At 37.5% G+C, this 23,442-nt stretch overlaps 2 protein-coding genes across 5 annotated transcripts; both read left to right on the top strand.

Annotated features, from left to right (window-relative positions):
• Positions 1-636: 636 nt before the first annotated feature.
• On the top strand, positions 637-3,899 carry fam8a1b (family with sequence similarity 8 member A1b). Its single transcript, XM_039679768.2, has 5 exons — positions 637-1,155; positions 1,936-2,056; positions 2,157-2,280; positions 2,361-2,500; positions 2,597-3,899. The coding sequence occupies exons 1-5, from the start codon at positions 666-668 to the stop codon at positions 2,739-2,741; spliced, it is 1,020 nt and encodes a 339-aa protein (XP_039535702.2). The 5' UTR covers positions 637-665; the 3' UTR covers positions 2,742-3,899.
• A 5,936-nt stretch (positions 3,900-9,835) lies between these two features.
• On the top strand, positions 9,836-21,773 carry atxn1b (ataxin 1b). 4 transcript variants are annotated; one of them, XM_089117677.1, is made up of 4 exons: positions 9,836-10,050; positions 15,339-15,429; positions 15,531-17,442; positions 17,553-21,773. In XM_089117677.1, the coding sequence occupies exons 3-4, from the start codon at positions 15,547-15,549 to the stop codon at positions 18,144-18,146; spliced, it is 2,490 nt and encodes an 829-aa protein (XP_088973803.1). In that variant the 5' UTR covers positions 9,836-10,050; positions 15,339-15,429; positions 15,531-15,546; the 3' UTR covers positions 18,147-21,773. The 4 variants fall into 4 exon arrangements, with proteins under 4 accessions (XP_088973803.1, XP_039535687.2, XP_088973802.1 ...); XM_089117676.1 differs by lacking the exon at positions 9,836-10,050 and adding an exon at positions 10,942-12,290; XM_039679753.2 differs by having other exon boundaries at positions 15,339-17,442.
• Positions 21,774-23,442: the final 1,669 nt, after the last annotated feature.

Here is a 23,442-nt window from a genome sequence, read left to right as displayed (position 1 = left end):
AGGAATTCTCATCTTGTTTTATTCCAGACCTTAATAAACACATCAAACTTACAACACATTGATGAGTCAAACAAGTTGTATGTAGCTTGACAAAAGGAATATGCTACAACTTGTAAAAATGAATATATATATATATATATATATATATATATATATATATATAAATATATATATATATATATAATTTTATTTATGCAGTAATAACAAATACAAATCAAGACAGTAATATACATTTCAACAATACAGAGGGTTACATTCCATAAACAGTTCTTCAATAAATTTAAATACATATCAATATCTTTCTTAAAAATAAAAAAGAAGGAGTTTTCTGTGAAAATTTACGAATAAATAAAATATAAAAAATAAAGTGTGCTCCTGTTTTACAGCTTGGCTTTTCGATGATGTTCACGTCGCATAATTACGTCACTTCATACGTTCCCATGGCAACGGGGGCAAAATTTTTAAATTTTCTGCTGATATAATATGACTTTTTTTACAACGAAATATAGCCCGCATATTTTGCATGGAAATCGGCAATCTATGCGTTTTTCGGGAGGAACTGAGAAGAGGTTGCGCTTTTGCTCATGTCTTTTATTCTATTTCCTTTATTATGCACTACGAAATATTGCCGGAAGTTGATTAAATCGTCACATAACAAAAGTGTCATGGCGGAGTTAGACGAAAAGGCTGGTGATAAGGAGAAATCGTTGGCAAAAAACTGTAGAACTAGGGACGGCAAAAACATGAAAACAAATATTCACAAGCCCTGTTCCCAGGGCAAACAAGACACTTCCACCGCTGTTACCACCACAGAGTACTGCGAAAAATTACAAGAGTGGATGTGGCAGTACTACTACAGCTATATGAACTGGCAGAGCTGGATAGCCATGTCTGCGTTTTCCTTCCCACCGTGTTTCCCAACACAGGGAACAAACGAAACGCCAGGAGCGACGACATGGGGTACAGATATGTCTAATGGAGACCTTCGGAATTGGTTTAGCAGCCCGTTTGGTTTTCCTGCTGCAGGTGCGAACGCAGCGGGTGCTGCTGCTGACGCGAGCGGTCAGAGTTCTCGAGCCCCTGCCACAGCGCCTGCGCAGCTGCCGCTACAACAACAACAACCACAGCAACCCAATGGAAATGCTCAACAGCCTGGTAATTATATATGATAATTAATACATCCTTTATTACCTTTCTTTTTTGTTAAAACTGCCAGCTGCAATTTTTTGTTTATAACTAGGCTGCCTTGGATATGACAGCTCAGTACTTTGTGTATAGATGTAAACGAGCCTCCTTAGGCTGTGTTTATGCATTTGATAGAGTGTCTACGTTAAAATTAAAGATTATTTCTTTAACATAGTATTCCAGTAGTATACTCTTAGAAATATAATTTGGTTAAAGTCTATTATTATGGCTTCATTGTGTAAAAACTAACATTAACAGGGTGTCTAATTGGATTTAGATAGTTTAGTGATGCATTGACATTTACATGAATGTGCTGAAGTTACCTTTTTTTAAATGCCTATTTCTTTAATTTTATCTAAAAGGATATAATGTTTTATAGTGAAACAAAACCTATGGAATGATTACAAATTACATCAAAATTCATTTGAAAATGTTTGAGACATTTTTATTGGAGAAAGGGGAGGTGAAGAAACACCATTTCTTCCTTATAATTGCCAGTTTATGTTAAGTTTGTGCATGGATCTATGGGACATGGCAAAAGTGGAAATTTATGCTCATATGAAATTAGTGAAATCACCCCTATGTTCACGTTATTGTTTGTAAACTAATATTGTTTACATCTTTATTTTTTTTTTAAAGTGAGTTTAATATTATTTCCAATACATAAAATTGGGGGATAAAATTGTCCCTCGTAATTAGAATGGTTCAGTTTTCAAAAGCAGTTTATGTTTTTATTATTTTTTTGTCTAGGTAGGGAATATTATATCCCCTCTCCTCTGCAAAGGTTCTTGGCGGAAATGGTAGATTTCTTCATTCTTTTCTTCATTAAAGCCACAATTATCCTTAGTATTGTGCACTTGAGTGGAATGAAGTGAGTCTGGAATCTTTTATTTATATTTTTACATATTCATATTTTTACATATTTTTACATTTTTACATTCACTCTTTGCCCATTTAAAATCTAATTTTAGGGACATCTCAAAGTTTGCCATGCACTTCATAGTAGAGGAGATTGATGAGGACACATCAATGGAGGAATTGCAGAAGATGATGCTTGTGGCTCTAGTTTATAGGATATTAGTTTGCTTTTATGAGGTTAGTTCAAATAATTGAGTTAATCTGTTGAATGAAAAAAAATCATGAAGACCTGCTTAACTGTTTTTGATTGTTTTCAGATCATATGTATTTGGGGAGCTGGTGGGGCGACACCAGGGAAGTTTCTCATTGGCTTACGAGTGGTCACATGTGACAGCTCCGTTCTGGTTCAGCCAAACCGAGTTCTTGTGGTACCAGCGACAAACGTCACGCTTTCTGCGTCAGTGCTGCTGTTAACGTTACTCTGTCATTTAAAAAAAAGTGAACTTTTCCCTAACATTCTATTGAAACTTCTTGTTTTATGATTTTCTTGTAGATCTACAGTGAGAGCGTTAAACAAGAACTTCTCCATCGCTTTCTTTTTTCCGGCATTCATCACACTCCTTTTCTTTCAGCACAACAGGACTGTGTATGACATTGTGGCTGGCACCATTGTGGTCAAGAGAAACAGGCTTAGATGACTTTGTCATTGAAGTCATTATCATCCTGACTTTGAAATGCAAAAACAAGCTCAAGAAAAATGAGAGCAGACCAGCTGCAGTAAAACATACTGCACTGAACTAAAGCTATTGGCCTTTGGAAGAACTGACACTTGTAAGAGCTGAACACGGTATTTCCAGTATTTCTCCCCATCTCCTCTGGACATGAATTGCTTTCTCAGAAGTATTTTTAATCATCACTGTTGACATCTTTGAATATTTTTTCTTGTGCCAAAATAAGATAATTTATAAATGTGCTGCCACATTATACTTGAACTTCCTCTGGTACATGCATTTCATGCATCTCTCTCTCTCTCTCTCTCTCTCTCTCTCTCTGTTAATGTTTGTGGAATATTGATTGGAATATTTTCTTAGAATATTCTTTGACTAATGGAAATTAAGCAGGAATTAACTTATTTATCCAAATGCAATATATTTGGTTATAGATCCCAATTTACTCGCTACGTTTGTATTTCAGATGAATGTTTTGTTCCTAATTACTTATCTCTATTTTATGGCCTTTAAAAGCTTGAAAATGCCGGAAAAACATTTTATTTGTATAGCTGAGCTGTTTTGCATACTGTAATTTTCACTGCATGCCTTTTTCAGCTCTATTCTGCACTATCCTGAGCTGCTGAGTCAATTATTTCAACTTTAAATAGCCTCATTCTAAATCAGTTGTTAGTATGTTATTCATTTTGGAGTGTATAGATATGGTGAAATTGAAATAATTTACTTATGTTCTAGAGAAAGTCTTCTGTGTTGTCTCTGTTTATGGATTGACTGTGTATATGTGAAGGGTTTTACAGTACAGCAAATGAAAAAGGATTTATCTTCTGAAATCACATTTACATACAGTATGCAAGAATATAAAGTTAATTTCCATATAGTCCTAAGAGTCAGCTATAAAAAGCTCTAATCATTAACACTTTTATATGTAATGTTTTTTTTTTTTCAAAGAATCCACATAGTGGTTGAATTGCACAAAAATGGCTAGATGATAATATAATGCATTTGATGAATATGGACAAATTATGTCAGCAAATATCTTTTATTTTGTTTTGTTTTTCATAGAGCTGCAAAATATAAAAATTCAGAGCATATAAAGATAACCAATAAAGATACCAATTTTATCTTTTATATTTTTATTGTTTGATAACAGATTTTTTTTAAATGTATACTCTACTATATGATGCTAATAAATTGTGCATTCTTATTTAAATAGGTTAAAAAAAAGCTAAGTAATATCAAGTATTTCAAGTAATATCTCACTTTTGTATTAGATTACATTGGGCCATTACCATTTGTATTGTATTCGTCGTCACATCCTTGAACTGAAGGCAGATAATGTGTATAAAAAGAAGAATGCTGTCTTGTATGGAGGAAGGATTTGTGGTATCTGGCCCCTCATCAGTTTAAATGAGTCACCAGTAGATGGAGTGGGAGAGCTGTTGACTTACCATGTAAACTGCCTGTGGGTTTTAAACGTGTCCAATAGTGAAGTAATCATCTCTCATGATATGGCTTCTATGAAGTTGTTTGAATTTCTAACCATGGTAAAATACCATGTTTTTATTTTTATTTTTGTACACTATATCACTGCGCAGCTCCCATAGGGTTTCGTTATTTTTGTTGCATAGAAACAACAAATTCTAGAATTCTTCTTAAAGGGGTAGTTCACCCAAAAAGGAAAATTCTGTAATCATTTACACACATTCACGTCGATCCCAGTCTCTAGGACTTTCTTTTTGTATGTGTAACACCCAAATGTATTTTGAGTGAAAATCATTCTTGCAGGTCCAAAATCGATTTAGCTTTGTTGTAATTTACTCACCCTTATGTCATTACAAACCTTTATGACTTTCTTTATGTGGAACAAAACAAGGTATCTCAGTGTTTTTTTTTCCCTCACACATTGAAAGCCAATGGGGTCCAACGTTGTTTGGTCCTCCTTTGGTTAACCTTCTCGTCTGTTCCACAGAAAAAAGAAAGGTTTGGAACAGAATTGGGGGAGGGGGAGTAAATGATGACAGAATTTTTATTTGTGGGTGAACTATTCCTTTAATGGATTAGCATAATAAAATATAATTTTAGTGAAAGTAAACTTCATGTATTTTTGTGAATTAGATATGGACCAGATAACACCTTTGTATGTCCTATAGTCATGAAAACCATAATAGGTATAAATAATAGGTAGATAGTCTATTGTTGATTATATTGTTCAAACCTTGCTTTCATCATTTTCTTTGAAAAACTTGGTCAGGGCATAGGCTTGCTTTGCGAGTGATCTTGAAAGGTTGATTGTGTTAGGACCTACAGATGGTTTTCTCCAACACAGACCTTCATCGCTCACTCCGATATGTTTCCTTTTTTTTTATCTTGTTGACCCTGATATCCTGTAAATCCCTTTTAATATCAGACTGGTACAACTGATGTTGCCTTCCAGTTATCAGTGAGTATAGGCTGGTGCTCAGCCACACTTTATTTCGCGACTCTAGATTGAATATTCAGTTACAGCTATATGCCATTGTGAGTAATGGCTGTGTGGGGGAAACCGGTCAGCATCATGCTGCTATTATAATTATGTTGACTTATATATCAATCATGCTCTGATCTGGTCTTTTTAAAAAGCTGTATTCGAGTTAGTGTAAAATTTTGTGTCTTAGACATAAAGCTGTCTGAAGGATGAGAGAGCCAGCCTGGAAGGCATGTTGTCAGGGGCTTCCAAACAACAAGCTGATTGGCTGATTGAACAGCATTCTGTCATTAATTGGTGATGTGTTTTACTTTCTGTAGTAATGATGTCATCGGTAGCCAATCAAAGGCCATGGTGACTGTGATTGGTGTGATCTTATTGGCTATTCAGTTGGAAATAAGATAGGGTTGGGTTTCTCATCATCCAAGACTGATGTTCACTCTAAGCTTTTGCAAAACGAGTCTGCTCTACAAATCGATGATCAAAACAACAATTGCAACGAACAGCGCTCTCAAAAACCGATAAAACCCTTATTGGAATTTTGGGCTTTTATTAGCCTGTCTTTATTACCTTGAGACTGCAGCACATTGTAGCTCAATGTGGTTGTTTAGTGCTTTTAAGATTTCTTCTTCGCTTGAGACTAGAACAAGCAGTGTATTTTGACACAGAGCATCCATATTTTGGTCCTCCAAAAAAAGAAACATAACATAGTTTTGCCCATTGTATACAATTATTAGTAAAATCATTATCTTTTTATTAGTAGGCCTACTATTGATTTTAATATATATAATAAGTCAAGGAATGCAATATGAGAGAATCTTATGATTGTCTGTCCTTACTGAATTGCTCCATTTGAGGCCCATCATCACTGGATTTAGAACAGACTGTTATCACGGTTTAAAAGTGCTGACCAACCTCATCAATGTCCTTGTAATTGTCTGGTAGACGATTAATTTTGAACACCTCCCAAGTTTACTCACTGACAGTTTTTACTGTCTAATGATGTCTGTGTGACTCGTTGCTCTCTGGCAGACGTTTTAATTAGTGATCCAGCTGCAGGAGAATGGAGACTTCAATGTCCATTAGGTGCGGATATGGGAATGGATGGGTTTAATCTCAAAGGGGACCGATTTGGCAGAGACTCTCTGAGAAATGCAGCAAAGCATGCCTATTTTCCACACTGGACTCTGTCTGATATATTATGTTGTTTTAAGCCTATTATTAATTATTAAGTAACTGTTTTTGAGAAAAAAAGTCTGAGTAGGCCTTTCACTCACTGGCAGCTGCTGGTAAATCAAATGATTCATAGCTCAGAGTTTACAGTATTGTGAAAGATAGGTTACAAGATTACAGGGGACGGGGATAAAGTGCTTGGATAAATAGCATGATTGAATGAATGCATTCACTGGAAAGTTGTGCTTGTAAGTTTGGAAAAAGTGACCCTCAAGATAATTTCCTTGACCTTACAGTCTTACTCATTAATGACCACATGTTTGAATGGACTTTTGTTGACATGAGTCATTCTTGAATCTGGTCCATTTTCATTCAGCTATAGTGAACTAAGTCAAGCTGTAAAGCGCGAAAGTGTCTGCTAAACAATTCTATCTTGACAAATTCACAAAACCAGGAACTTAATGGAAATTTATGTTTTTGAACATAAACAGTTGGTTAGTTGCTTGTGTCCGTCACAGAGAGAGTGCTGGAGACATTGCCGGTGTCCTTGCCGGAGATGGTGCCAGAGACAGTGTCCGTGCCGGTGTTTGATTTCTTTTACTATGACTTTATGCCTAAACGTACCCAGTTACAAAAAAACAACAATAAAGCTATACAGTGACTTTGTCACTTTTTCCTTTTAACATGGTAAAGGCTTAGACTGTCAATTTTTGCTAATTTTGGCCTGAACAAATGGAAGAGACACAATGTAACCCTAAACTCAATTGTTTATTTCAGATGCTGCCATGTACCATAACCTCATCATAATCTGAAGAGAGAAAATGCCACTCAGAAAACATAATGAAGGACGTAAACAGAGGACAATGAAGATATTTCACTAGAACTTGGTCTTCATTACATTTAAATCGTGTTCAATGTCAATAGTTATTCATTAATGTATTCAGCTCACCTCTGTTGTTAGAGCACTGTCATTTTTACTATGTCAATAAAACAGTACCTATTTGACACAACATTGTTTTTTTATGTAAAACCCAAATGGAGGCAAGATAAATGACCAGACAGATAGAACAATAAAACAATATTAATAAATCATTTACAAAAAATTATATCAATCATAGTAATGTTAACAATATGAAGATACTAATATACTAATGTTAATGAAAATAAATATTGTTGAAAAGGTTATTTATAACACCATTAAGGTCCTATAGCATGTTCAAGCATGGTTCTTTATGGAACCTTATAAAAAGGGTTCTGCCATCATTACAAGCCAAAGAATCCTAATTTGGTACTGTTTAGAACCATTTTTCTTAAGAGTGTAAAGTACAAATTGGCTTCATTGTAAATGCATTGTAGTAGTTTGCCAAGCTCATAAGTTACTGTGTCTATAACAGAGGTGACCAAACCATAATTTTTGCAAATAAATAGAATATAAGTTAATATAATTACAAAAATGTAAATTACAAGTATCTTTAAAGTAAAAAGTTGGAGGAACTTTGGTCTATATAGAAGTAATGTTGCCATGCATGGAAAAACAGATTTGACCAAACCACATGTTGACCTCAGTGTTTCCACCAAGACGGAAATATTCAAAATAATCTTTGCCAGCCTTTAGTGGAGCAGGAACAATTTTCATTCCTGATAATGTTTGACTAACAACATTTATTATGCATTAAAAGTGAAATGCAACTTTAGAAATCTACAAATCTGGTAGCATTTATCATATTTGTTAAGCAAAAGCGATGAAATCCATTTTCACATGGTTTGCTCTATACATCTACTACATTTCATGTTTCTGCGTAGAATTAATCATTTTCCAGTACTGTTGTGGTGAACCAGTGACCGTGATTAGAGATGGATACTCAAGTAATGGCTTTATAATAGCGTGGTTTTATAATTGCTGTTTGTGTGTTTTCTTATGTGTCCTTTCTATGTTAGGCTGCCAAAACCCCTATTGAGGCTGCAATGCCCCTCCCTTGCCCTTAGTACTAAGCCTTTTGAGTGTCTGATAAAGAGAATGTTATTGCATTCCTTACTGGAAGCCTAAAATATCTAGTAGCCAGTATGGATTTTCACTTTTATTAGGCATTCAGCACTTTATACCACTGAACGTTGCTAACCCCTTGACAGTGGTAAAGAAAACAATGACAATGTTCTTCATATCTGTTCTTGTAAAGTGGTTGAGCTGCTCCTTTAACCATTCTTGTCCTTGTCTTTGTGTTGTATTCTCAGCAGAAGTGTAGGCCAGAGCTATTTTTGGCTTAATGTTTGAAATACTGGCTCTGAAAGACATGGAAAAACATTTTACATTCAGAAAGCTTTGGTTGTCTGTTGTTGTGGTCAACTCTGTTTAAGAAGTCAATAGAGTACTTGAAAGCCATGGTTCACCCAAAAATTAAAGCTTTGTCATCATCTGTCACCTTCATGCCATTCCAAACCTGTATGATTTATGAAGATTTTTGAAAGTCTAGGGGTCCAAACAACATTGTACCTGCAAAATAGTACTAACTGATTATGTGATTTCTTAGCAGTTGAAGAGGTCATCTGTTTTGCTGTCAGTTGGGCCTTGCAAGCACACTAACATGTCATATGTCCTGAACATATTGTCAATTAATCATCCAAATTTAATCCAAATTTAACCTGTACCTCTTGTCAAATGTCCATTGATTTAAGGGTGCAACAATTTTTGACAAATACAGTGCTAGAATGTGAAATCTATAGAAAAGCATTTATTCACATGCGTACATACAATTTCACATAACGCATGACTCAGAGAAAAATTGTCAAGGTGGAAGCCTTGAGAAATAGGTACACCCTGTCCTTGTTACCTCGGCAACACAGGTCCTTGCATAATCTTTCCACATGCTCAGAGATGGCATAGTACCTCCTAAATCAATGGACTTTCCAGTTAAAAGTGTGAACAGACAGATCTCACTCATGGCACGGGACTGGTGGCCTTCCGTTAGAAAAGTCCCTTTAAGGGAAGTCAGTTTTCTCAGCGGCCATATTGGCAACATCCGACAAAAAACGCTCCTATAGGGAGAGACCGAAGCCTCTAAAACTGATTGTCCAAATTGCTTTTTAATATGTTTCAAATTAGAAATAAAATTAGATAACAACGGCATAAATTTAGCTGTTCTGAGCAACTCGTGCCAAAAGCCATATTTTTTTGGCTAGTCTTGCTAATCCAAGTGAAGCTATATGAATAAATGACGTAACTATCTTATCATTATCTTTGGTGGCTTCGAAATAAAATATAGCCTACCATATACAATCATTTAAAATATCTTAAATATTATTTATTAAATGTATTTATTTTTTAAATTCTGCGACCTGAATTCTGTTAATTTAAGTTGGTCCTCTCTACTACATAATTTATTATGTTAGCAGTGTGTCCAGTGCAAAGTCCTGTCTCCCTTATACATGTCTGGACATGTTAGGACATGTCTTGCATCAATGAGAAATGTCAGGATGGTTCTGTAGGGTGAAAGTTCTTTCAGTATGAAGACTGAATAGGGGTCAGTACTTAATACAGCAAACATAGCAGTAATTATGGAATTATGCAATATTGTTTTGCTCTAGAGTTTTGCAAAAGTGACTGGATGACCTTAAGAAGAAAAATTGACCTGATCATGGACCATTGTGAGTGCATTTCCTCTTTGTGATGCATGCAATTTTTCTTTCGTTGTAGTTATGTCTGTTTAGTCTGAGTTTTCTGAGACCTGGGAGTGAGGGCAAAAAAATAATAATAAGTAGAAGAAGAAAACAGAAACAAAGAAACTAATAAGACTAGCACTCGAGACAGAACACTTCATCGCTTTTTCATGTCCCTAGTGACTGGTTAAGGCAATACCTCAACAAACAGTAACATAGCAACTCTCCCAAACTCTCCTGCTATTAGAAGGAATTGAGATACATCAAAGACTGTCTCTCTGTATGGCTTTGTAGGGTTTAGACACTGAGCCATCCAGAGTGATAATGTACAGGTATTCCCTGAGTCTTCCTAACAGTCTCAGCTAAAACTGCTGGATGCCTGTTGCCTCTGGCAAGAAAACAACTATAATGTATAATTGTCTCATAACAGTTGAGGCTTAATAATTATATGGTAACTGTGATACACTTTCCTTCAGAATTATTTTATGAATAAAAGTTCAAAAGAACAGACTTTTTGTATCATGTATTTACATGTCACTTTTGAGCAATTTTGCATCCTTGCTGATTAAAACTATTAATTTCTTAAAAAAAAAACATTTGACACAAAAGAATATTAGGATTCCTCATCAAGATCAAGAGGACGACACACTGAGGGATGTCCATTTTTGGATGAATGATTGGCTTTGAGAAGTCTATGTTTAGTGTGTTCATATACTATATGGTGGCTTTGTATCTGTCTGTGGTTTGGCAGACACACCAAATGCAGTGCTAAGATCTGCTCAGAGAGAGTAAACCAGGCCAGGCTAATATTAGAGGTTACATATTGCTGATGGCTTTTCTATGTTCTAAGCATTTCTCCTGGTTGACACCACGTGTTTCAAACACAGGGTGTTTTCAGATCGTCTCAAGGTTGTGTGGGAAGATAACATTTTTGTATGTGAGTGTGTGTGTAATGGAACAAGTGACTATTTGCATGTGGTTCCCCCCTGAGGGTGAATTGCAACTACTTTACATGCTTAATGTGAGAGTCATATGGGTTTCTATGTTTGTGTGTGTGCTTTTTTAGGTGCGTGCATTTGCATAATAATAATATGTGCTTGTTTTTGGTGTATTCTTCTATACCTAATATTTAGCAATGGACCTTTAAATATTGTGTTGGATTATAGGGGGATTTTGAGTCAAATATGTAAGTAATTGTGCAATTCTGGGAGTCAAGTGTGTAGGCCTATAGGCTAATGATAATGAACTGCTAAATGTGAATGTATACAATTAGAGAACGTTTAGTATTCATGCTGCAATGGGTCTCTATACGCAAACATCACACAAAACCTCCCTGCAATGTTAGTACATGTGCCATCAGTAATGGTTTCCCAAGAAATAACCAAGCGGGAAGCATACACTAACGTTAGGGAAACCTTCTGGGTTTATTTCAGGACAGACTTATATAGCTCAATGCAAATGTGCTCATTCTGATCACATGTAATGGTGGTGAGGCACTAAATTAGTTTTCCAGCAAGAGAAACTGACTAGTTGTAGAAAGAAAGCGAGAAAACGCCTAGAAACCCTCACTAAGACTCTCTCAAGGGAATTTCATGGTCTGTGGTGTGTTTGTGTTTCTCGCGAGTGCAGTGGTCTACGGGAGGGTACGTGTTCCTTCCAGTGTGCTCGGTCCCTTGCTCACAATTTTTCTTCCTTCCTCCCTCCCTTTCCCTCTCCTTCTTTTTTTCTCTGTCTCTCCATGTGTGCGTAGTCTGGGCGCCCTGCCAAGTGGAGTGTGTTTTTTGAATGAATACCTGATGAGGCTGCTGAGGCTGACTGGGGGAGGAGGAGCCGTGTTCTCTAGAGCACTGTGTGTGTATGTGTGAAGAGCAAGAGAGAGAGAGAGAGAGAGAGAGAGAGAGAGAGAGAGAGAGAGAGAGCTGGCAGTCAGTGTGCCTTGCATAACATACGCTGTAGCTCTCACACGTAGGGCTAGTGAAACAGCGCAGACGAGGGGACTTCCTTTACCTTCGGCCCACCGAGCAATTGTCGAAGGAAGTGGAAGAGTGCAGGCAGGGGGAACATTGGACATGGAAGAAGACATAAATCAGAGGACTGCGTGTGTGACCTGATAGCAGAGCTAAACCTGGACAAAGGACAGCTTGCCAGTGGGTAGAGTGAGTTACACTCGTAGTGCAGAGAGAGAGAGAGGAGAGAGAGAGTTGTTAAAGGCTCCCCTATAAAGAAAGGTAAGGCATCACCCTTTGATGAAATGTTTGATTGGTTTCCAATCATACTTATTGCACGATTATTCTTTAATTCCAAGAAGAGAAGAAAAAATAATGTGCATCTGAGAAATTATTGTATTAGAATAGCTAATTACCAATAGGATTTGCAGAAATAATTGCAATTCTGTGCAAATGTTTCAGTGTGACACTGTATGTTGTGCTCTTTTGCTTGTAGGGTGAGTAAAGAAACAGGCTTTAGCCTTTGTAAAGGCAGCAACAGCTCTGTTTGGATTCATGTCTAGCTTAGGACTCCCTAGACTGCCTCTTAAAGAGACAGGCACCCATAAAAGGTCATTAAGTGCAGAAAGGAGCTGCTTTCGGGAGATAAATGGACATGAGTGAAAAGCGGTTTTAGTAGATGGGCATGTTTTTTGAGGATAGACGTTAATAGGAGCATTTCATTTTAGACAAGTTATGTTTGTATTTGTACACATTATCATTGGCACGGGTTCAGTCATCTCTGAGATGACATCATTGAAAAAGGTGTCACAGCATCATGCAAGTAATGTTTTCCTGAAGATATTACACGCATAGAAATAACTTTGTATTACAGTACGTAGCAAAATGATGTTACTATTTGTTTGTACAGCAGATAATTTGTAAAATGGGAATATTTAGTCTTTTTTGTGCCAATTTTTAATAAATTACTTTATTAACTATCAGTGTGTTAATGTGTTTGCATGGGTTTATTGGTGTGAATATGTTGCGTTCATGACATCTGGTCTGCAGAGTATGATGAGATATGCTGTTAAAGAACTAGAAGGATACTGCAAGTTGTTAATCTTTCTAGCTCTTTGGCCAGCCACACTGTAAGCAAGTGTGTGTGTGTGTGTGTGTGTGTGTGTGTGGGGGGGGGGGGGTAAGGTTTTGCATACATTGTGAGGACTAGATGTCCCTATAAGGGATAGTAAAGGGATAGTACAACTGAAATCACTATGATTTATTTAAGAATTTAAACAATGTCTTAATAAAGCTCTAGAGGTTTCTGAGAGTTAAATGCAGGGATATAAAATATATTTAGTTCAATTTAGTACTCTCTTTGAGGTTCTTTCAATAAAAACCCATCTGTTGTTGTCGTGGACTACAGCTCTGTGACCCTGAAAGGAGAAAGAAAACAGAAATTAAGCATTACTTTTATGTCTGTGCAGCTGTATTGCCTTACAGGCTTAGTTTAAGATAGCTATTTTGAATTGTGGGTGTATTTCAGTAGTGCTTGAAACTCCCTGGAAATAGACAGGCAAATATAACACCCTGCAAGAGAGAAGTAGACATACAGAAACACACAAATAAAGTGTGAAATGTATGTATTCTTGAAACTTTCTCACAAATGTTTCCTCCTAAGTTCTCCTCTAAGCTGAAATATGATTTCTCCTTATAAGGAACCAGCAATATGCATGCAAGTATACTGACGGCTGTAGTCAGCATACTTGCATTATTATATTTTTTAGACTTATTACATTTTTTTTATATTTTTTATATACATTATTATATTTTTTAGCCTTATTTTATTATTATTATAATCGATTGGGCTTGATATCCACTGATTCAATCTCTCATTAAAGCATTTGTACAATCCAATGAATGACTGTCTGTCTGGTGAATATGGTAAAAAATATTGTCTGCCTGCATTGGGAATTTGCATTGGGAATTTTTGTGTTTTTCCTCCAGTTTTAGGATGTGTCACTCATAAAGGTTTGTTATGGATCCCTGTGATTGCATGAAATGGTACAGGGGAATCTATATCTAAATGTAATGTTTTGTTGTTGTTTTTTGTATTTTGGTTACGTTTGTATTTTGGTTAAAATTGTGATCTAGTGATCACTACCATTCTATTGTTCTTTGATTCATGAGCACTCTGCACCAAATCACACATGCATAATTGCGTATCAGTCCAATGGATATGCTGATGTGTATGTGTGTATTGTGAGCTGTGTACAATAGACTGAAGCATTTAATGGCTGTGTGTGGTGTACACTGTAGCAGGGGAAAGTAGGACAGTGATTGGTGCAGATCTACTGTGGTCTCTCCCTCCCTCCCGCACTCTCTCTCTCTACTATCTCTCTCTCTCTCTCTCTCTCTCTCTGTCTTCTCTGCTGTTACACTCTAACTCAATAACCCTGCTCGCTTGCAGGCAGAGCTCAATGTGGGTCAGGAGAGCCAGTGTTCTCTCTTTCTCTCTCTTCCTTCATCTTTTTCCTGTCCATACACTCTCAGTGCATGTTAAGTTTGCACCCGGTGCTCTCTTTATCCTCGTTGATGTATGTAGATGGACATTATGTATGGATATGCAAACATTATGAGCTTGAGCCCTTGAAGCATGAGGAGGATTTGATGATGGAGATGTGTTATCTGAAGTCCCTGATAGAACTATACATTATCACTTGAATAAAATAGTGTGAGCTTTACTCAAAATATATTACCATTCTACTCACTGAATGAACACATTGATGTTGTTTTTTTCACTAAACTGGTAAAGTGTGGTTTACACTACACATGGAATTGAAAAGGAAGTTAGAGTGGCCAAGTTTTGGCAGGTTAGCATGGGCCAGTCAGCTAAACAGTGGTGCTGGTGTGACATCACTTTGTAGGCCAAAGCGCGAAAGCATGTTCGCATTTGAGCACTTCCAGATCCATCGTCCCGAAGTCAATGGGTTTTTTTTAATGGGGTTTTGGTTAAATGCATGAAATAAGGTCTGTGGTGAACACAAGCTCAAGAAGCTTTCAAGTTTAGCGATTATGCAAAAGCCTATGGGAAAATCCCATTGGGTTTTTGTCGAGGGAACCAGTGTGATGCTAACTGCCGGTTGGCCTACAAAGTAATGTCATACCTGCACCACTCACCACTCTAAATTTTCAGTTGCTAATCAAATTCAAATATGTGCCATTTCAAGCTATTTTTTTATTTGGCACCCATAACTGAATGGATGTTAAGGTAAAAAATAACATTATATGCTATTCAAAGGCAGCGCATAAAGTTTCTCATTTTTGTTTTTTGTCTGTCTGATGAAGGTACGGACTTATAACCATCAGTGAGAGATGATTCCACATGAAGCACATGGATCCTTTCATTACAAGAGTCCTGACATTACGCAAGACCAAGGTAAAAGCAGGGCAAAGTAATATAACTATGAAAATGTTGACAACTGAGATCTACTTTGCACTCTAAAAAATCCTGATCAAGACAAGTGGGTTAAAATACAGGAAAAACTCCAAGACCATGAAGTCTAACCAGGAGCGCTGTAATGAGTGTCTTCCGCCGAAGAAGCGGGAGATTTTAGCTCTGGAAGAGAAGCAGGTGCTGGTGTCAGCTGCTGTTAGTGAGAGCCAGAGTGGAGAGAATTTGGCTTGGCTAGCCAGCGTCGCTACCATGGCTAGCATGGCCCACATCCCCAACAATGCAGGCCCATCACTGAGCAACAGTGCAGATCCTGACAGCCCCCCACCATCAAATAAGGCTCTCACTGTGGTGACAGAATATCCTACAGCTACTTCATCTGCTGGCTTTTCATTCTCTTCCAATAGCTCCACATACAGAGGAGTCTTCTCTGGGCCTACCGTGCTAACAGCCAATCCTACAGTTCTCTCCTCAAGCCTTCCCCAAACTATAGGCTCCGTCCAATATACACAACTTCCCCCCAATCTCCAGCTCATAGGGCCCTATACAAGTTATATCTCTTCACAGATTGTACCATCCACATCCAGTCCAACACAGACACGGAGGACACCACAAGAGGTCTTGGCCACAACAGCTGTCATCTCTCAAGCATCCAGCCTTGATTCACAGAGTCATCATGCAATTTCTTCTATATCAAATGTTTCCCATGGTCAATGCATTCAGGTAGAGAGTGCTCCTTTGGGTTTGACAGTTTCCTCCCCTTCTGTCCAACTGCCCCTTCAAATCCATCCACACTCAACTGTCCTTGCCCCTCATGCCCTGGCTCTCACCCCCTCTCAAGTGGTTCTACACTACACTGATGGCTTCATTGCGAAGCAGCTGGACTCCCATCCCAGAGAGGTGCAAAATGGTGCACTGGGAGAGGTTACAGTTGTCAAGCCCTGTACTGCTATGGCCAAAGGGATCTCTAGCCAACCAGAAGGTGACCAGAGTCACAAGCAAAATCATAACCTGGGCCTCCAGACCCAAGCTCAGGTTTTGCTCCCAGCAGACTATAGCTCTCATGACAGAGCAGGACTACAGACATCGCTGATGTTGGTATCCAGTAGCCACCTTGCAGCAAACAGCAACTCTGAGTTCCAAAGTGTCATGGTCAAGGACCATTCATCGTTGCACCTTGCTGAGAGAGGAGGTATCTGCCTAGGTAAGCCAATGTCCAGAGTGTCCGCTCTTACTTCCTCAGACAGCCAAGTTTCACCGGCCTCCACCATCTCCCAGCACACACTCCTGCAGGCTCCTCACAACACCCCCCAGCAGGAGCTCTCCACCAGCCTTTATCCTGCCACACAGCTCCCAATTATTGGCTACATCACTAGTGCTTCTGGTGGACCCCAGCAAGCAGTAACTGGTTATCAAAGCAACCTGCCACAGCACGTGGTGATCTCAGGCAACCCCTCCTTGCTCATTCCGGTTAGTGCCACTAACATCAATCCATCTACTGCTGAGCCAGAGGTCACCCACTGTTCTGTCATCCCTAGTGTAGCCAATGCATCAACAACTCTGCCTCAGACCTTTATTAATACATCCCCACCTGCAGCTGCAGCTTCAGTCCTAGCCAATGGTAAAGACATCACAGGGTCTGATGGAAGTCATGCCCCCTGTGCCATGAGAAGTCCAAGCCAAATACAGCTGCCTGTTCTTTCAGCCAATGTAGTGGGATCTCCAGTCCCTGTAACACCTCCAGCATCTACAAGTCCTCAAAGCTCACCATCATCACCATCAGCGGGCCTACCACCATTCTTCATGAAGGGCTCTATTATCCAGTTGGCAGACGGTGAGCTGAAACGCGTGGAGGATTTGCGAACAGAGGACTTTGTTCAAAGTGCAGAGGTGAGTGGAGAACTGAAGATTGACTCCAGCACTGTAGAGCGCATAGAGTGCAGCCGAACACCCAATGCTGTCATCATACAATTCTCGGTGGGAGAGAACAAAGCCCAGGTGAGTCCGTTTCTTTTTAAATCAAGCTCCTTTACTATGTTAGCCGTAATCTTCGGTAGTGCTGAATGAACCTTCGGGACTAAAATATTATTGTTTTTTCTCTATTTTAGGTGTGTGTAGAAGTCCTGGTGGAATACCCCTTCTTTGTGTTTGGTCAAGGTTGGTCATCCTGCTGCCCTGATCGCACCACCCAGTTGCTAGCTCTATCCTGTGCCAAGCTCTCTGTGGGTGATGTTTGTATCTCTCTCACTCTTAAAAGCCTAAAAAATAGCATTCAAAAGAAAAATAATTGTTCAGCGTCTGTGATGAAACACAACAACCCTTTGAAATCAGCCAAAAACAATGGGTCCATTGAGGAAAGACCAACCCAAATGGAGGATCTTAAGAAAGGACACAAAATTACATCAAGAGTGGAGAATAGTGTCGAAGGAACACTGGTTGAGACTTCCAACCAAAGAAATGTGTTGACCTTCTCAGAGAACAGGGGCATAAATCCTCAGACACTGGTCAACCAAAACCACCAGGCAGAAAAAACACACACATCTAGTGCAGAGAGAGCAGTTAGCCGCAAGAGGAGATGGTCTGCCCCAGAGAGAGGAGAAATGTGGAGGTCGCAAGAGGACCCTCAGATTTTACCCAAATTTTCCTTCCTCCCACATCAGCTGAAGGTCAGCATTGAGGGCCGCTCCAGCACGGGTTGCTGAGGGCCTTCTGAACATCATAGAGGATTGATAGGGAGTTGATTTCTTTCCAAGAAATACATCAATTAGCCTTACTTGATTAATTTGAGAAATCACATAAAGTTGATCAACTGAATAAAATTTGTTTTTGCTTGGTGTCCAATGCTTTTGCTTCAACCACAAAAATTTCCCCATCACTGCCATGAACTCAAAGAGGGACAAGGAAGAGCCGATTTTCTTTTTAGTACTTTGCGTTGCTTTCCTATGACATTCATATCCAGGTTACTGTAATGTTATATCTTTTTACACAAGAATGTGTGTGATCATTTGGTTCGTCTCATATGTAATATTTATCTTTAGATTTTCCTTTTAAATCAGCTGGACAATACAATTTTGGGTTGTATATTGCAATGTCTGACCATTTTTTTTTTGCTACACTCAACTTGCTACACATTTAGTCTAATTTAGTCTACTGTTGTGTTTACTGAGTTCATTCATAATCTGGGCCTTTACTGGATAAGGACCGTTACAAGGAGTGATGGCAAAAGGTGAACAGTGAGATATGTAATCTGTGTGAATATTACAGATAAGTGATTTCGAGGAGTTGAGCGAGCGCGTTTATCTTGACAGAAGCCACCTTCTACTTGTTACTGCCCCCATAATCCTGTACTTATATAATGTCAGCTGAGAATGACAGGCCTTGCTCAAGTGACTACTTTGAATCATATCTAAGTCAAGTATAGCATCAAAATACATTGAATGTTTTATCCTTATATTTTAATTCAATTGCTGATAGTCTTCTAGATATGCAATACTGAGCTTTCACATACCTCATATGTGCATTTAGCAAATAACCCAATCAGATTGCCTCATCGAATCTGTGAGTGAGAAAGCGTTGAAGAAATCTTCACATTGTCAAACTGGCTGTAGAAAAGTCTCCGCTCAAGTCAGAATTAGCACTTTAAAGAAAGGTTAAGGGAAGTCGAATGAATGATAGGTTGGAAACATTCCCACTTCTGTTTTGTTACTACAACAACAGACAGTTTTGAGTTCTGTTACTCTGTTAGTCATTTCATTTTGTGCATTACTATCCATTTTATGTGTAACGTACCTCTCATTTGGTATTTTTAAATTACTGATGTCTGCTTTACACTATTTTAAGTATTGTGGGCCTTTCTCAGTCCAGCTGCATTAAATAACTCTTTGTTAAGACACAATATAATCACCATACATTGAAAACTAAATCGACACCGGATTCTTGATGTTCAAAACACACGATGTTTCATATGTTCATCCTAATAGAATTGGCCTTTTTGTATCAAAACTTGTTTATACAAGAAATTCATCATCTAATGAAGTTAACAAAATTATGTGGATTAAATATATCCAGATATAATAATTTAATTAGCAAAAATCAGTGAGTCAAAGGAGGATGTGGTGCTTTGTTCAATCTGTTCTTCTATTGAAAATGAAATTTTCCAGTAGGCGAAAATGGGAAAAGTTGGTTTGTGAAAATTAGACATGATCTAGGATATGTTTAATGGACTATGCCTCAATCCTCTTTTAAAATTATTTTGATTTCATCATAATTAGCAGTATGTCACTAGTGACCTAAACATGGACAGTCTTTGTGTTCTCCGCAGAGAAAAAAAAGAAAGAAAATGATGAATGTTGAGACACTATTTTAGATTTTAGTATCCACCTTGTCTATTTGTCTTTATTTTTGCTGTACTGGACAAGCTAAACAAATTTAAAGAAATTAATTTAGTACACTGCAATGAAAAATGATAAGATAATAAGACAAAGTTTTATATGACAAATATAATTGCTATATTCCATAAATAAAAGTCACATGGGATTGTATTTTTTGTGCAAAACAGTCACAAAATAATTCTTATCTAACTCCATTGACTGCTGTTATAAATTCAGAAAGAAATATTGAAATTCATATAAGAATTTTGCTATTTGCACAAATACACATTTTAAAGAGAAAAGTCAAGTGTAAGTATGGAGTGTTATAGTTAACACTTCATATTGCTAGCTCGGTAGGTCACCTAACATTTTGATATGTGTGGTCATGAGTGTGAGTTTGTTGACTGACTTAAGTAAATGTATTGTTGTGTCTAGGGTTATATTCAGATGGAATCATAATAGACCTCATATTGCAGACGTAATGCTTGATTGCACATTCAGTCCAATTTGGATTTGGAATTTATGCACTTTTGAAGAGAGAGGACAATGAAAGGGATGGTTGATTAGTAGCCTCACATACCTATAATTTGTTCAATGGAGTCTATTGTAATGGTGATCTTGGTAAGGCAGTAGAAGACTTAGTGCTATGACAATAGAAACCATTACGAAATTGTCAATGTTTTTCTGGACTGTTGTTTGTTTCATATGTATCATTGTTCTCTCTCTTTTCTCTATACCCTTTCCCTGTGTAGCTATGTACATTTAAACCTCAGAGTGGGTGTGTGTGTGTGTGTGTGTGTGTGTGTGTGCGCGTGTGAATGTGTGCACTGTGTGGATAACTTCTTTGAAGTCAGTCAGGTTTTTGGCAATGTTCTTTTATGTGCGTTTCTGTTTCAATCTAACAATAGTGATTTATTATCATCTGCATAAAATAAAAACCTTTTTTCTTGTTAAAAAAGAAGGCTGTTAACCACTTGAAGGCATAAAAGCGTTATAGCGATTTATAGTGAAACTGAATTCTCAGGTTGAGAAACTGGCCCGAAGACTGTTTCTGTTTCCTGTATTACTTTTTGCAAAAACACTCAGTTACACACAGTAACAACATTACAACTAAAACTGAAGTCATTTTAGCTCCAGTGCTAAGTCACTGGCTGACTATTGTGCCCTCTACAGCCCATCACTGTACACGCAATGTATCGAGGCTAACTTTAGCTAGCATGATGATATGTTGTGGGTGTAGCTCACATGCTTGCTATTGAAAATGTGTTCATAGGAGAAAATAAAACTGTCTGGTGTAATGTACAAGGTTGGGCATCAACAATATGGCTATATGGGTGTCCAAAGACAGTCAGGATTTGTTGTATGCATATGCCTCAATGGTTTATAGCCAGGATTAGCTCTAGCAATACCACAAGGCCTCATTAAGGGTTGGAAGACCAAACTTGACATCTAGAGATTGATCTATAAAATACACAGTCACTGATCCCATTTTTTGTTTTTAAATATTATTTTAAAGGAAGTTCTATAGTTTACCTCCCGTTAGATCTCAGAGTGACACTTATCTTTAAAAAAAGAAGTAAAAAAAAGCACATAACTGATTTCTCACTTTCTTATATATTTGATGTAAATGACTATATTTGTGTGATTCGTGTACCTGTGATATTTTTCTCGTTCTTTGAAAAGCTCCTTTTCTACAAACTGACAAAAAGCAATTAAGACGGAAGTCAACCTCAACTTTTCTAACTGTATTGTGTTTGTGAACAGAGCATCCAAGACTGTTCAGTGAAGTCAGTGATCATTTATTTGGTGGTGCTTGCAAGTTTTTGTAGCTGTTTTGATTTTTGTGAAATGGAAAGGAACGTCGGACTCGACTTTTGGCAAATATGTCAATAACTTCCTGTATAGTACAAATCTATTGTATCTGTATAATCACTCTAATAAAATACTGTGCCAATTTTACTTGCCTCTTTCCTTTAAACTGATATTTTATTTGTGACAATAAACCTGAAATTGAAACTGAAACAGGTAAGTTTGGTAAGTTACAACTGCAGGCCACATTCATATAGATGCCTTGAATTATTCTATGGCAAAGACAAGGTTGTGTTTAGAAAGCCTCCTTAGATATTAGCATTCTGACCACACGTATTCTATAAATTCCTCATACACACACATGGTGTGGGAAAATTTGCTTTACTTCTGGTATGTGATAGATCTACTTTACATAAAACTTCAGCCACCCAATACATAAAACATGTGAATACCCGCTCTCAGTGATTTCAAGTTTGAACCAGAAGTTGCTTGACATGAAAGTAGTTTGTGACTCAGGCAAAAATTGTGCAAGAGTTATGAACTTTGGGCTTATAGATTTGTCTGTAAGCATATATAGTTAATGCATAGTAGTTATCTTAGAACATTCTGTACCTGGCCTGCAGCTGACAGACCCTCCAAATCTGGGGCTTTGAGGAGTTATTTTTGAGTTATTTCCTGAACATTTACTACTACCTTATATAATAGTCTATCTCGATATATACTGTAAATGTGTTATAGAACTGATATCTACAGTGTCTGACGTGTCAGAACTGATGGCAAAGGTTATAACTAATATAATGTTATCATGATTCTGAAGTGGCAGTACAGTAGAGTACAGTAAAGACAACTACTAAATATCTGTAAAGCAAATACCTGACAGTGTTATGCTTTACAGAGCATGGCCAGTTGAATACAATGTTGTGTTAGAAGGGAGGCCCACTGTCTTTGACTTTGAAAACTTCTGCCATAGATGCTTTTTTAGATTCTGTCCATTAGAGGTGGTTTAAAGGGATAGTTTACCCAACAATTTGAATTCTGTTATTACCCGCATGTTGTTGAATTGTCCATATGAATTGAGCGGTTTAGTCCAAATGTTTGATTGCTTTATGATTAACAGATTGATTGTAGGCTTAAACATTTAACAACATCCGCTGTATTAAAGCATGTATTAAAGCACGTTCACTTGACGTCAGACAAAACAGTAGCAGTTTTAATTCTAAATGAAGCAATGTGTTTAAACTGAATAAACTCGGTTGATAAAATGAGAAACAAAATAAGATTGATATTTTGCATAGGCTTCAATCTACTACTGTATAAGCAATATCACACAAGTTATGTGATACAACCTCTAATGGACAGACTAAAAGCATCTATGGCAATAGTTTTCAAAGTCAAAGACAGTGGGCCTCCCTTCTAACACAACATTGTATTCAACGGGCCATGCTCTGTAAAGCATAACACTGTCAGGTATTTGCTTTACAGATATTTAGTAGTTGTCTTTACTGTACTCTACTGTACTGCCACTTCAGAATCATGATAACATTATATAAGTTATAACCTTTGCCATCAGTTCTGACACATCAGACACTGTACATATCAGTTCTGTAACACATGTATATATACAGCTAGTTGCACATACAGTTTATTGGTAAAGTTATACGTGCAAAATGTGAGTCTCATAACTTTACAATGGGACTCCGTACTATACTCAGCATGGTTCATAGACTGGACCACTGTTGGAGAGATTTGTTGATATTGCCAGGTTAGATAAAGTTTCATCAATGCTTGCTTGTTCAAAATATAATACAGCTAAATATGA

The sequence above is a fragment of the Pimephales promelas genome, chromosome 12 (genome assembly GCF_988280905.1).
Source record: "Pimephales promelas chromosome 12, fPimPro1.hap1.1, whole genome shotgun sequence".
Taxonomy (NCBI): domain Eukaryota; kingdom Metazoa; phylum Chordata; class Actinopteri; order Cypriniformes; family Leuciscidae; genus Pimephales; species Pimephales promelas.
The sequence above is the reverse complement of the archived record's forward strand: the minus strand, read 5'-3'. Positions and strand labels throughout refer to the sequence as shown.